The sequence below is a fragment of the Oxyura jamaicensis genome, chromosome 11 (genome assembly GCF_011077185.1).
Source record: "Oxyura jamaicensis isolate SHBP4307 breed ruddy duck chromosome 11, BPBGC_Ojam_1.0, whole genome shotgun sequence".
Taxonomy (NCBI): Eukaryota; Metazoa; Chordata; class Aves; order Anseriformes; family Anatidae; genus Oxyura; species Oxyura jamaicensis.
The window spans coordinates 10,076,442-10,089,513 of NC_048903.1; the positions used below are offsets into that span (position 1 = coordinate 10,076,442).

A 13,072-nucleotide genomic window follows, 5' to 3' on the forward strand; every position below is an offset into this window, starting at 1 on the left:
CCACCCCTGCAGCCCCCTGATACCAAAACCTTGCCACGTAAAGCCACTACACTGGGAGAGGCTGCCCAGAGGAGCTGTGAATGCCCCACCATGGAAGTTTTCAAGGCTGGATGGGGCTTGGGCAACCTGGTCTGGTGGGAGGTGTCCCTGCCCATGGCAGGGGATTGGAGCTCAGTGGGCTTTAAGGTCCCTCTCAACCCAAACCATTCTATGGTTCTGTGATTCTAAAGGACTGCACCAAGTGAAAACAATTCCCAGAGTCATGCTTGTTGACTCGCTGTTTGGTGGAGCTCCCTTCCACTCTGCTAAAAACAAATGGGCATGTTATAAAATTACCTTTGAGATTTTTTTTCCCCATTAGTATGTGAGCCTGAGAAACTGGCAGCTTGTGCAACACTGGGCAGTGCCTCTCACCAGCAGGGAGATTTTGTTCAAAATCAGCAGCCAGTCATCCCTAAGCAAGTCCTGTGCTGCAAGGAGAATATGACTAGGACTGATTTTGTGCTTCCAGACTTTTTTCCCTTCATTGCTCCACTACAGTGCCTCACAACAGCGTGTGCCTGGCGTGCCCCGCTGCATCCTCCAGATGTTGGCATGGGGGTGGTGGGAGAGCACCCCTGGCCCAAAGGGTGTGGAGATCGGTGTTGCTGTCTGAGCCGTTTGTTCCCGTGCCTCTGGTAAGGCTCATACCTGCTTTTTGCATCTCACCTGATGAGCTTCTCCCTCCCAGGCTGTGCTCCTGCTCCCTGAGTGCTGCTGAGGAGGAGCAGGAGGAGGAGGAGGGTGAAGAGGAGGAGGAGGAAGTGGAGGAGAAGAAGGAAGAGGAGGAGGTGGAGGAGAGCGTGGGGTGAGTTTGTGCAGGGTCTGCGAGTGCCTTCAGCTCTTCTCCTGTTTACAGTTTGTCTGGACACGAGCACGCTAGCCGTGGTTGTTTCTGATGCATTTACAAGCCGCGGAGGTTGAGACACCAGCGGAAGAGCAAACTCCGCTCTGCAGAGCTGGCCCCAGGGCTGGCTTGGGGCCACGGTGGGGGAGCCCAGCAGGCTGTCAGCTCTGCTCACCTGTGTCCCTGCTGGGCCAGGCGACTGCTTTCCAGAGGGTGCTTTTGGGAGGATGCTTCGGGGGGAGGGGAGGAGCGATAGGAAGGGGAGCGGGGATGTGCTTTGGGGAGGATGCTTTGGGGGGGGGGGATGCTTTCAAGAGGACATTTTAGAGAGGATTCTTTCGAGAGGCCGCTTTCATGAGGATGCTTTGGCAACCCGTCTCAGCCCCGAGATCGCTGGTGACACCGTGTCTCCTGGCGACACGGGCTGCATCGCGGCAGCCGCCTGCAGCAGCCGCCGCCCCCTCTGCCCAGAGCCGGCAGGGCTGAGGGGGCCCCGGGGTGCCGAGCACCCCTCCTCGGCTGCAGCCTGGTCTGCTAATTCGGTGCTCTCGGGATTCCCAGAAGTAGTACGGAGCTGACAGCATCGTGTCGCAGCTGCAAATACTCCCAGCGACGAGTAGGTGCGTTTTTGCCTCTCCTGTTGCTGAAAACAGCCGAGCTATTGTCAGGTTTTGTAGGCAGCAACTTTGGGCCAGGCAGTATTTAGAAACATGGTTCTGATCGGCTCAGTGGTTTGCTCTGATTTCACATGATGTAAACATTTAGGGATTTCTAACCCAGTAACGTGATACTGTTCTCTGCCTTTTGCTAATTACTCTGAAGGAGCTAGATTTTCAGGAAGAGGCTGAAAATACATAATTATTCAGTGTTAAAAACTTAGCTAATTATTGAACCACAATCTGTTTTTCAACAGGTTTCAAAACAGCATTTTGCATGCTCCAGTAGATCTACTGCAGAAACATGAGTTTCAGTTGTTGAGTGAATGAGCTCAATCTTTGTTTGTTTTTTTTGGGAAAACAGAGATTTCAGTGGGTTTTCTAGATTAGGGTGAAAAGACTTGGGACTGTATTTGATGGGAACCTAGTACACAGAATTAAAAGAAAGAAAAAGGAATGAAGGAATGAAGGAAGGAAGGAAGGAAGGGAGGGAGGGAGGGAGGGAGGGAGGAAGGGAGGAAGAGACCTCATCAAGCAACAGCTTTCAAGAAAAGGAGATAATTTTTTTACATACATCTTCTAGCATAGGACTTGTGGAGAATGCAGAAAGATATTTTTTTTTCAGTATTAGTGCATTTAGCAATCTGATTTGATTTGATTTGATTTGATTTTCACTATTCCCAATCTCTGCTTTGCTTCTCTCTGCAGGAAAAAACAAATCAGGAGATAACTGCACAAAACAACATAATCAGGCCTTTTTTCAATTATAAAGTTATTTTAAAACAATAAGTTCAATCCTCTGAGCCCCATTGGCCAGAGTGGTGGAAGTGGGGTCTGTGCTCTGCTGGAAAATGAAAAAGGAAAAAGAAAATTCACAGAATCACAGCATGTTAGGGATTGGAAGGGACCTGGAGAGATCATCTGGTCCAATCCCCCTGCTGGGGCAAGAGCACCTAGATCAGGTCACACGGGAACGCATCCAGGCAGGTTCTGAAAGTCTCCAGAGAAGGAGACTCCACAACCCCCTGGGCAGCCTGCTCCAGTGCTCCATCACCCTCACCGTGAAGGAGTTGTGTCTCATATTTAAGCAGAACCTCCTGTGTTCCAGCTTGCACCCACTGCCTTCATCATCAGATGAAGGCCCCAGCCTTTCCTCGTAAGGTAGATGCTCCACTCCCTTCATCACCCTCGTGGCTCTGTGCGGGACTTTCTCAAGCAGTTCCCTGTCCTTGAACCGAGGGGCCCAGAACTGGACGCAATATTCCAGATGCAGTCTCACCAGGGCAGAGTAGAGGGGGAGGAATACCTCTCTTGACCTGCTAACCACACACCTTAATTATGTGTAATTATGTTAATTAAAATGACGTGTCCTGGTGGTGCCTTGTATGAATGAATTTGGGATTCCAATGGTGTTTGTAGGCACCCCTGCCTGGAAATTAGGCTCTTAGATTTTTGTTTGGCAAATCTTAAATATATGATAAATTATTATGCACAGCAACATAAACTTTCTTTTTTTTCTTTTCTTCTTCTTTTTTTTTTTTTTTTTTTTTCTGAAAATGTTCTGTTTTTTTTATGCACCTCTCAGTCTCCCATGTAGTATCCTTTTGAAAAATATGATAAAGTCCCTTCTAATCTAGTGGGATTTTTTTTTGGTGCCACCACTGTGTTAAACTAAGATCGGTGTGTTATTATCCCCACCTGCAGTGGGGCTTACCAAGCAGCTGGAGGCACGGCGCCCTGCAGCCCGACACTGACCCATGTGCCATCTCCAGCACAGCTTCAGGAACGTCCAAGAGTGGACTCAGTCTCGTGTCTCTGCTTGATCTGTCCCCTCCAGAGCCCCGCTCCTGTCTCCTTGCCTCCCCACCGATGAGGGGCTGGAGGACGCCTTCTTTGCAGAAGAAGCCCTGAGTTTTGCACAGCTAGAAGAAGCTGAGATAAGTGATCTTGAAGGTGCCTTTGTACAGGTACGGAGCTCTGCGCTTGCAGTGAGTGCTTGCTGCCACATACACACCAGGCACCCGGGGAGCAGGGCTGTGGGGGGGGGGGGGAGGCAGAGCACACCCAGTCAAACCGCTGCTTTTTTACTGATGGGAAAGGTATTTTTTCTCCTTAAAATGGCTTGTTTGTTGTTGTTGTTTTGAAGGTGGAAGAGAAGACGGTTGAAGTTACCGAAACTGATGCTGAAGGTATCTGAATATATAGCAGTGCAATGTCATATTGGGATGAGCTGAAGCAGGCAAGGTGTTGCCCGGTGAGGGATGAAGCAGGTTTTGCCCTCTGAGTGCTTGTTGCCTGGGGGCGAATGACTGGCACAGGCTGGGCCCACCTGGGCTCCTCGCTAGCTTGAAGCAGCCACGGGAGCAGTCTGCTGGCGGCAGAGTCCCCCGCTGGAGACAGATAGGAAAGGCTGGTACTTCGTGCAGCACCCAGGCATGTTGATTAAATAACCTCTGGCATGAAGTAAGTTTTTCCTCCAGCCAAAGAAGAACACAGAACACAGGGAAAAAAAAATTATTTACTGTTTTGTTCAATTTAGGGAATAATCAGTGACACAATGTGCACTTTACATAACCTTTTAGAAGGTAATGTGTTGTTAGTGAAGCTTGGCTGTGGAGCTCCCATCTCATCCTGAGTGAGCAAAGCCAGGTCCTGGCACAGCTGCACCAAGGTTGTGGGAGCTGCTGCAGAACAGCGTGACATGGGTCCTGTTATGGGCAGGAGGTTTCTTTTCTTGTCCAAACGCTCATGCTGCCCTGGCAGAGTACTGCAGTCCAGCACCAGTGCTGTGCCCATAGATGCATGTGGCAGGATGCTCGCTGCCGTTGCTCCGTGCTACCAACACCCCCATGAGGCTGGCGGCAACTAAAGAAAACCATCAGCCCTGCATTTATCTGCACTGAAATAACTGTCCTGTCTCAAACAATTCTGTGTTTTATTGCAGCTTCAGATGCCTTGTCCTTTGCTTGAAGCACCTAGACGCCTAGCAGCATGTCCAAGCATGCCAGAGACCTTGAGCTAGACCGGCTGGTGCATGACAAGCTGCTCGACTGCAGGGACACCTCCCCTCCTGTGCTAGAGCAGCTCCCCAATGTCCCCAGCTACCGAGCTGCTGCTGCCTCCCACATCCCCGTCCTTGCTGCCAGCAAGCGAAAGGCTGGAGTTGTCAACCCCGTTTTTTGCAATGAGGAGCAATCCCCTGCTCACCCCCTAGGTATTAGAGGATCAGCTTTGACAATGGGATTGTGTAGCTAGGGGGTGGGTGCTGTTCCTGGCATAGTTGCTTTTTCTTGCTTTTTGAAAAACAAAAACAAAGCAACAATAGATAAAAACATGCTTCATGTTGCAGCACAGGGACTAGGGAACAAAATGCATGTTTTTCTGCTTCTGCCTCATCATGATGTGCCTTTTTAGTTCAGGTCCTAGAGTGTAATTGCAAATAACCATAAGTGATCAGTCCAACTTGGTTGAAACTCCATGAAAGGTCCTGCAGGCCGAGGGTTAAATACGTGCTGCACATGCGTTTTCTCCTTAGCATTCATGCAACCCACTCATACTAAGATTACAGTAAGAAGGAGGTTTACTGTTTGCAGCTTTCTGTGTTTTAGCCCAGAAATACACACTGTGTTTCTGTGGCTTTGCTTTGCTTTGTTTTTAGCCAGCAAGCTAAATTCTGCTGCTTTTCCTTACATGTGACAGAATGTCAACCTTGCACTCCAAATGGGCCTTTCCTTGGTGATTCCGTTGAGCCATGCTCTGATCCACTGGCCTGTGGCTGTGTGGGACTGGAAGGCTTGCACAAGGTCCTTCAGTTGGGTGAAATCCCCTGGGAAGATCACCCGTGGGGACACGCGGCATCTCCTTAGATGTGCTTAGAAAGGGAGGACTGCTCCTAGCCTGTCCAGCTGCGGGATCCGACCAAGCTGCTCCCAGCAGCTGCTTCTCTCGTGGGCAAGTGGCATCACTGCCCATGCCCTACGGACACCTGCCCAATGCTGGCAGTGAGCAGTCTGAATCCCCGCAAGCTGTGAAAGCAGACAGGAAGCAAACAGCACTTGTTACCGCGTTAAAAACTGAGCAGAAAGAAAAGGAAACACTCCAATGCTTTGGGGGGAAATTGCGAAATAAATAAAGGGAGAAGGAGCGCTCCTCCAGCACGTGGCTTAGGGGCCATCAGGAATGAAGGCAGCCGGTGGGAGCGGCTGCTGGCTGCCCCCGATTCACTCTGCCTTTCTCCCCTTCTCCAAGGGCTGAGTCACTGCCTCACCGTGGGTGTCGAGGACGTGGACGGCGGGGGTGATGCTGCAGAGGATGATGGCACCTGCTTGCCGCTGCCCACCCCTGGTGACCCCCACATGCTGGTGGTGCCTGGTGCTGTGCCAGCGTCCCCCAGGTAGGGCTCTGCCAGGCCAGCCCCTAGCACCCCAAGCCGTGCGGTCGGTACAGCCTCTGTGAGAGTAGGGGCTGGGTGTCCAAAGGCTTGCCTCGTGTTTATAATTGTTAATGACATGTTCAAATCCCATCAAAAGCTTTTCTGGGGGGTGGGGAGGCACACATCTTTCTAGGAGGACATCAGCTGTCACTGACTCAGTACTGCCAAGACTGCATTTATAGGGCTCTTCTTGAACCTGGCATAGCCCTGATGTGCCTGTCACTTCCACAGCATGGAGCCACTGCTCTGTGGAATCCCCCTTTATCTGGGGAATTTAGGTGCTATGAAGCCAGCTCAGAGCCAGGATATCTCCCTTTTCTTCCTGATTTCACCTTCCAGTTCCACCTTACCTTCCTTGACTGTCTTTAGAAACATGTGCCACAGGATGTGCCCACCCACAAACCTCTTGCCAGATGCCCAAGGAGGGCTGGAGACAACAGCAGGCAGCTGCATGCCCATGCAGCCACGGGCTAGGTGGCACAAAGGAGGGACCAGATCGTTAGCAGCAAAAGGAGCAAGGTGTTTTTCACACAGTGATGTCAGGTGATGCCAGAAATTAAGGAGGAAACAGACCTGGGTGGGAGAAGGGAAAGTGGCAAATAGATGAGACCTGGGAGGAGGAAGAGCTGGCTGAGGAAGGGGACACTCAGCTCGCTGCTCCCCCCAGCATGGGCTCTGCACTTGTGCCTGCAGGAAGAAGCTGCCAGCCCCCGCGGACAACCTGGATGAGGCACCAGTGAGCTGGGATGAGTTGCAGAGGGACAGGTGCGTGGTGGTACCCTGGGCCCTGGCCCATCCGGATCCTGGATCCCAGATCCTGCCATTTTGGTCAGAAATGGCACAGATGTTGGAAATGCTGGGGTACCAGAGGGAGAGGGAGCAGTGCCTGCACCAGTCTAGAACCATGTAGCAGGTGAAGCCCTCCTGCTGCCCTTCTCCAAAACCAGAGAGCACATTTTTCCCTGGAATAGAAAATGCTCTCTTGCCTTTCCTCTAATCAGACAGAAATATTCTCTTCAGGCTTAACTGGAGCATGTCTAGTCTACACACGGTATAACAGAGACACCCTGCTTTTATCAGCTGTTGAGAAATAACCTTTTTCTTCCATGTTGGAGGAGACAAGCTGTGCATCTTGCACACCAGGCCCTTGCTTCCTGCAGCCCCACGGGACAGTTTTGGGGTGAGCTGCCCTCACTGGCAGGAGATTACATGGTTTATGGGTTCAGGGGCTTGCTGCTCATTTCCACCCTGCAGTTCTTCCAATCTTCCTTCTCCCAAGAACAGGAAAGCCAACCTGGGCTGTTGGTGCTTTCCAAGTCCCTCTGAGGGCAACTCACATCCAAGGGCAAAGATGAGGTTCAAGCTGGTGCTCCTGACAGCATTTTACTGAGACCCCCTTAGCATGTGTTCTTCTGGTAATGCTAGCCAGATAAATATGGACAGATCCTAATTAAGGATCCTATGGGTTGGATAATAGGTGTTGAACCTGCTCTCAGGTTTTTCTATACAAGTGAAGTGCCCGATGGTCTCCCCACAGCTTGCCCGAGCGCATCGGTTCAGCCACCAGCCAGAGCAGTGCCATCATCAATGACCGGCTCCAGGAGCTTGTGAAGCTCTTCAAAGAGCGCACAGAGAAGGTGAAGGAGAAGCTGACCGACCCTGATGTCACCTCCGACGATGAGAGCCCTTCGGCATGTGAGTCCAAGTTGGGCTGGGAGGCTGAAGTAAAGCCAAATGCTGGGGAGGAAATCTGGAGGTTTTTCATGGGAAGAAGAGGGAGGTTTGCAGAAGGTATTGGTGGCCTTGAGAAGATCGAGCAATAGGAATTGTAATTTGGTTTAATGACCTGGAAACTGCTTCCCTCTGGGCAGCTCTTGGAGACATGATCTGTAAAGGCACTGCCTTAAACCAAACTGCTCTAAGAAGATTTTCTGCTGTTTAAAATATTTGTGTGGCCTCTCCCAGCCCCCTCCAAGCCAGCGCCCACAGCACCACCACCGCCCCCCCCGGGAGAAGTGCCACCAGCGGACAAGGCAGCGGGCGATGAACACTACTGCGAGATGCTGTGCTGCGCCTTCAAGCGCCGGCCCTGGCTGGACCGCCTGAAGAGCTACCAGTTCCCCAGCAGCATCGACCCGCTCACCAGTGAGAGATGGAGCACGGCAGGGCTGGGAGAACCCTGGGTGGGATGGGGAGGACATGGAGGGGAGCAGGGGGCAGCACCAGCCATGGGACGCTGTGGAGAAGGGCAGACAGCTGAGCAATGAGTGAGTTAGAGAACGGAGCTGTTAGGGCGAGGTCAGAGGAGGCCACGAGGATGATCAGAGGGCTGGAGCACCCCTCCTCTGAAGGCAGGCGGGGGGAGTTGAGGTTGTTTGGCCTAGAGAGGGCTCCGGGAAGACCTTACAGCTGCCTTCCAGTGCCTAAAGGGGGCTACGGGGCAGCTGGGGAGGGACTCTGTCAGGGAGTGTGGTGATAGGACAAGGAGGAATGGCCTTAAACTAAAAGAGGGCAGGTTTATATTAGATATAAGGAAGAAATTCTTTACTCTGAGGGTAGTGAGGCACTGGATCAGGTTACCCAGAGAAGCTGTGGATGCCCCATCCCTAGAAGTGTTCAAGGCCAGGTTGGATGGGGCTTTGGGCAAGCTGGTCTGGTGGGAGGTGTCCCTGCCCATGGCAGGGGGTTGGACCAAGATGCTCTTTATGGTCCCTCCCAACCGAACCCATTCAATGAATCTACAACTCAGTTTACACGTAAGCTAGCTGTAAACTCCTGCCTGAAATCCACAGGCTTTCCTAAATGCTCCCTGATGGCTGCGAGTGCCAGCAGCACCACCAGGTGGAGAAGGAACAGCGTTTTTCTGCTGTTCGGTCTTCGCAGTGGGCAAATGCTGAGCACGGCAGGGGAACCCAGCTCCTTCCTCAACCTGTCCTCATTCACAAGGGGAACCACCGGCACCAGGCAGGCAGTTAGCTCAGCATAGCCTCAAAGGGAAAAAAGCAAAGAAATAAAGTTAGTATAGTGGGAGCAAAGCAAAACCAACTGTAACTGAATCAGCAAAGTTAGAAGAGGCTTTCTGATAAAAACCAATGTGCTCTGCAGCAGATAGTATTAACTTTGCATCTAGAGCCCAGCTCATCCATCCTTCTGCTGGCCCCTGCTTGGCACTTGCCACCAAATGCTATCAGCAGGAAAATCTGCAGTCTCCTGCAGGTTTCACCCTTGTGTTGGGGGCAGGCAAGGGATGAAATCCCCTCGTATAGTAGGTTTGCATAACCGGGAGATGTGTGGCCAGCTCGTGAGGGTGTGTTTCCCTCTGCGCAGACCTCATGTATGTGCTGTGGCTGTTCTTCGTTGTTCTGGCCTGGAACTGGAACTGCTGGCTGATCCCCGTCCGCTGGGCCTTCCCCTACCAGACGCCATCCAACATCCACTTCTGGCTGCTGGTGGACTACCTCTGTGACCTGATCTACCTGCTGGACATCATCGTTTTTCAGACCCGCCTGCAGTTTGTTCGGGGGGGAGACATAATAGTGAGTGGCAGCATGCACTGCATCCCACTGAGTTGGCATGGCCGTGGGGACGTGCCAGCCCCAAACGTCAGTGGTGTTGGTATCTGGATCAGACTCCAGGCAATCCAGCATCTCTGCCACCACAGCTAGGATTTGCTCTTCATCTTCCCACTAGGGCTGGGCACACTCCGGGAGGACTGCAGACATCTTTCCTGCCGTGTAAGGGATAAGGTGGCAGTCTTTTTGTCTCACAGACATATGTGTTTTTCCCACAAAACCAGTATCAGGCCATCTGGAAAGTACGTGGTCCGTGGTGCCCTGGTTCCCAGGCCAGGATGTGAGCAGTGAGGTTGCTGCTCCACAGGGCAGCCCTGCCAGCAGGGCAGTGAGGCACGCCGTCCAGCCCTGGCTCCGCTGGCAGCCTGTACCCACTGAGAGCAGTCAGCAGAACACACTCTGGGTTTATTTCCTGGAGCACAGCTAGGCAGAATTCATTAGCGATATGACAGAAGTGATTGCCATCCGAATGTGTAGCTCATGCATCTGAGATAAATGAAAAGCCTTGGTTTCATTTTCATAGCCAATTAAATCATCTGTGAAAAATAAAACCTTGGGGATACAGCCTTCCCATTGCTCACCCTCAGACAGGGAGTTTCTCCTGACTTTTGTGGTGCTGCCACTGCAGTGTGCTTCCTCCAGGGCACAAAATGAGCACGGGATATCCTGAGAAGGGATGGGAAATTAGCCTACAGCCAGGTCTTCTGCTCCTCTTGCCCTGCTCCCCTTCCATGCACAATGGGAGCAGGTTCCCAGTTGTGGCACAGAAGGGGAAAGCCATGCATGACTGTGTTGGTGGTGACCTTGCTCTCTGCAAGCAATAATCAACCTCTCTCTTTCTCTCACTCTTTTTCTATTCCCCTGCAATTCCTAACCAGAGTGATAAAAAGGCCATGAAGGAGAACTACCTGCATTCACAGCGCTTTAAGGTCTGGCATTATTTTGTTTATTACTTTGTCTTTGATCTGCGATATGGCTTGCAGTTCCACCCCACTGGGCCTGCAGGTTCTGCAGAGGTTTCTCTCTCTGTGCGGGTTTCAGATGGATGTGGTATGCCTCCTTCCCCTGGATTTCTTCTACTTTAAAGTTGGTGTCAACCCACTGCTGCGTTTTCCCCGCTGCCTGAAGGTGAGTGGAAGCGGGCAGAACCACGCAGACCACCATGCCAAGCGGACACAGAAGAATCCCTCATTGGTTTCTGTGGCTGTGGCTTGCCAGAATAATCAAAGACAGGACGATTGTAAAGTGGATGGGAAGTCCTGTCCCAAAGGCCTCGAGGGGCTGTCGGTCAATATTTCAACCTTATTATTCTTACATTTTATTAGAAGGACATGTGCAGATGGGGCCGTGTCTGCCTGTGGCTGTTCACGCTGCAGGAGTGAGGTGGGGGGGCAGCCAGGGAGCTTGGTCGTGCAGGGGCTTGAGCAGGGACATGCCCTGGTGGGTGGCTTCTTGGGAAGCTGCGGCACACTGGAGCACACTGCTTTCCTTCTCCTCCCAGTACATGGCCTTCTTCGAGTTCAACAACCGCCTTGAGGCCATCCTGAGCAAGGCATACATCTACAGGTGAGGGGAGCAGCTGAGGAATCATTTATGGGGCGGGGAGATATTCATCACTACTTATTACCGAGGAAAGAGGTTCGCTTTGGTGCACACCAGTTCTGGCTTTCCAGCTTACTTCCCCGTGTCGCTGTACTTGCTGACACAGGTAGAGGTGATGCTCCTGGCTGGCCTTTTCCTCATCTGGGCAGACACAGAGGGGTGCATGGCTCCCTGGGCCCATGGCTGCAATTGCCATCCCAGCGTGGGCAGGGTACTGGCAGCAGAGAGGAGCAACTGGCAGACACAGCACTTTTTCTTCCATTTCCTGAGCTGCAGGAGGCACCAGCAGGAGCCTTGAATTAAGGACATGCTGTGGGCCTAGCATAAGCAGGACCTGTGCTGTCTGCACACAGCTCTTTGCCTTGAAGCTCCTATTTGCTGTCTCTTGTGATGCCAGGGGCAGATCTCATGTGTTTATCCCAGCAGATGCCATATCCTCTCCCCTCCTGTTCCCTCCTTTTGTTTTTCTTTGTTTTCTTTGCAGAGTGATTCGGACTACTGCCTATTTACTGTACAGCTTGCATGTGAACTCCTGCCTCTATTACTGGGCATCAGCCTACGAAGGACTGGGCTCTACCACCTGGGTCTATGATGGGGAAGGAAACAGGTACAAGCCAAGGCTCAGGTCCCCATGGAGTACAGCACACTGTGATGAATGGGAGCAAGAAAGGAGATGGTTGGATGCTGCTGGGTTCGTAAAAATCTCTGAGGAAAGGACTGGGGAGTCCCAGGAGAAGATGTGGAGCCAGCGAGAATGACAGGGACAAGAGGGATGGGATGTGCAGTATTACAGTGTGCTCAAGATGAGGAGGCTGGGGCTGGGCTGAGGCTGAAGGAAAAGGTGTGTTGAAGAGGCTGAAAAATTGTGAGCCTAGTGCTAAGGAACAAGGATGCCATGGGGAGAAGAGAGCACTGCGTATGTTCCCATATGAGTACTTGGCTCATATTTGCTGCCAAAGATTGCTGCCTAGTGACTAACGCCCACAGCTGTGTGTTCCACAACACAGGCAAAATAAAATACCAAATAACATTTAATTAATTTAGCACCATTCTCCCATGCAGTAAATAAGAGTTGGCTGAAAAAAAAAAGGATTGTGCAAGTTTATTAAAGGCTTAGCATGAGATGTAGGTGGGGACAAGTGACTGTCAGCCTCCCAGCCCTAGTGCTGGTGTTTCCTACCTTTGCAGCACTCAGCTTACCATGGCAATTTTGCGGCTATATGGTTATTTTGTGTGATACACGTATGTGTACCTATCTCTAGGTATAACATCCGAAGGAGTGCACAGGACCAATGGATCAAGAATTCACTTGACATCTCTAGAGCCCTAGGCCAACAATTTGCTCACAAACACTTTTCTCCTGACTGTTTCTAAAAGTGTAAATGTTGCTGAAAATATGTTGTTGGTTTGTGGCAGTGAAGCTGAAAGAGGCAGAAAACGTACATAGCCAGAGCAGCTGGGCCTCCTATGGGGAGGTTCCTGGTCCTTCCATCCCCCTGCTCCTGTAGTGTCTCCAGAAGCACCTGGCAGGGAGTCTGCGAGCCCTTTCATTTTCTCTCCATCACCCACAATTACTTTCAACAACGGCTCCGGCTTGCTGTGGCCAGAGATGTGAGCTCGGTCCTGAAGGGTGAAATAGGTCTTAATGCCAGAAACATGATCAAGCTGCCTCCTCTGCTCCTCCCAGTTACATCCGCTGCTACTACTGGGCAGTCAAAACCCTCATCACCATCGGCGGCCTGCCAGACCCCAAGACGCTCTTCGAGATTGTCTTCCAGCTGCTGAACTACTTCACGGGCGTCTTTGCTTTCTCCGTCATGATCGGGCAGGTGAGTGGGAGCCGCTGTCCCAGGATGCACACAGGGTCTTCCCACCTTGGGTGGGGACAAGTTCAGTGGGGTTGGTCCACTGAGTTATTTCCAGG

At 51.7% G+C, this 13,072-nt stretch overlaps 2 protein-coding genes across 2 annotated transcripts in view; both read left to right on the forward strand.

Annotated features, from left to right (window-relative positions):
• TDRD12 (tudor domain containing 12) overlaps positions 1-13,072 on the forward strand; it is a 236,642-nt gene that overhangs the window by 23,428 nt on the left and 200,142 nt on the right. The gene's annotated exons all lie outside the window — the stretch shown is intronic.
• Positions 1-13,072, forward strand: part of CNGB1 (cyclic nucleotide gated channel subunit beta 1) — a 29,349-nt gene that overhangs the window by 10,306 nt on the left and 5,971 nt on the right. The window contains exons 14-26 of the mRNA XM_035336461.1: positions 731-847; positions 3,380-3,509; positions 3,689-3,731; positions 5,791-5,935; positions 6,668-6,739; positions 7,512-7,669; positions 7,940-8,119; positions 9,302-9,510; positions 10,425-10,475; positions 10,588-10,674; positions 11,048-11,112; positions 11,633-11,755; positions 12,836-12,977. Coding sequence (XP_035192352.1) covers positions 731-847; positions 3,380-3,509; positions 3,689-3,731; positions 5,791-5,935; positions 6,668-6,739; positions 7,512-7,669; positions 7,940-8,119; positions 9,302-9,510; positions 10,425-10,475; positions 10,588-10,674; positions 11,048-11,112; positions 11,633-11,755; positions 12,836-12,977 — 1,522 coding nt within the window. The remainder of the gene's footprint in view (positions 1-730; positions 848-3,379; positions 3,510-3,688; positions 3,732-5,790; positions 5,936-6,667; positions 6,740-7,511; positions 7,670-7,939; positions 8,120-9,301; positions 9,511-10,424; positions 10,476-10,587; positions 10,675-11,047; positions 11,113-11,632; positions 11,756-12,835; positions 12,978-13,072) is intronic.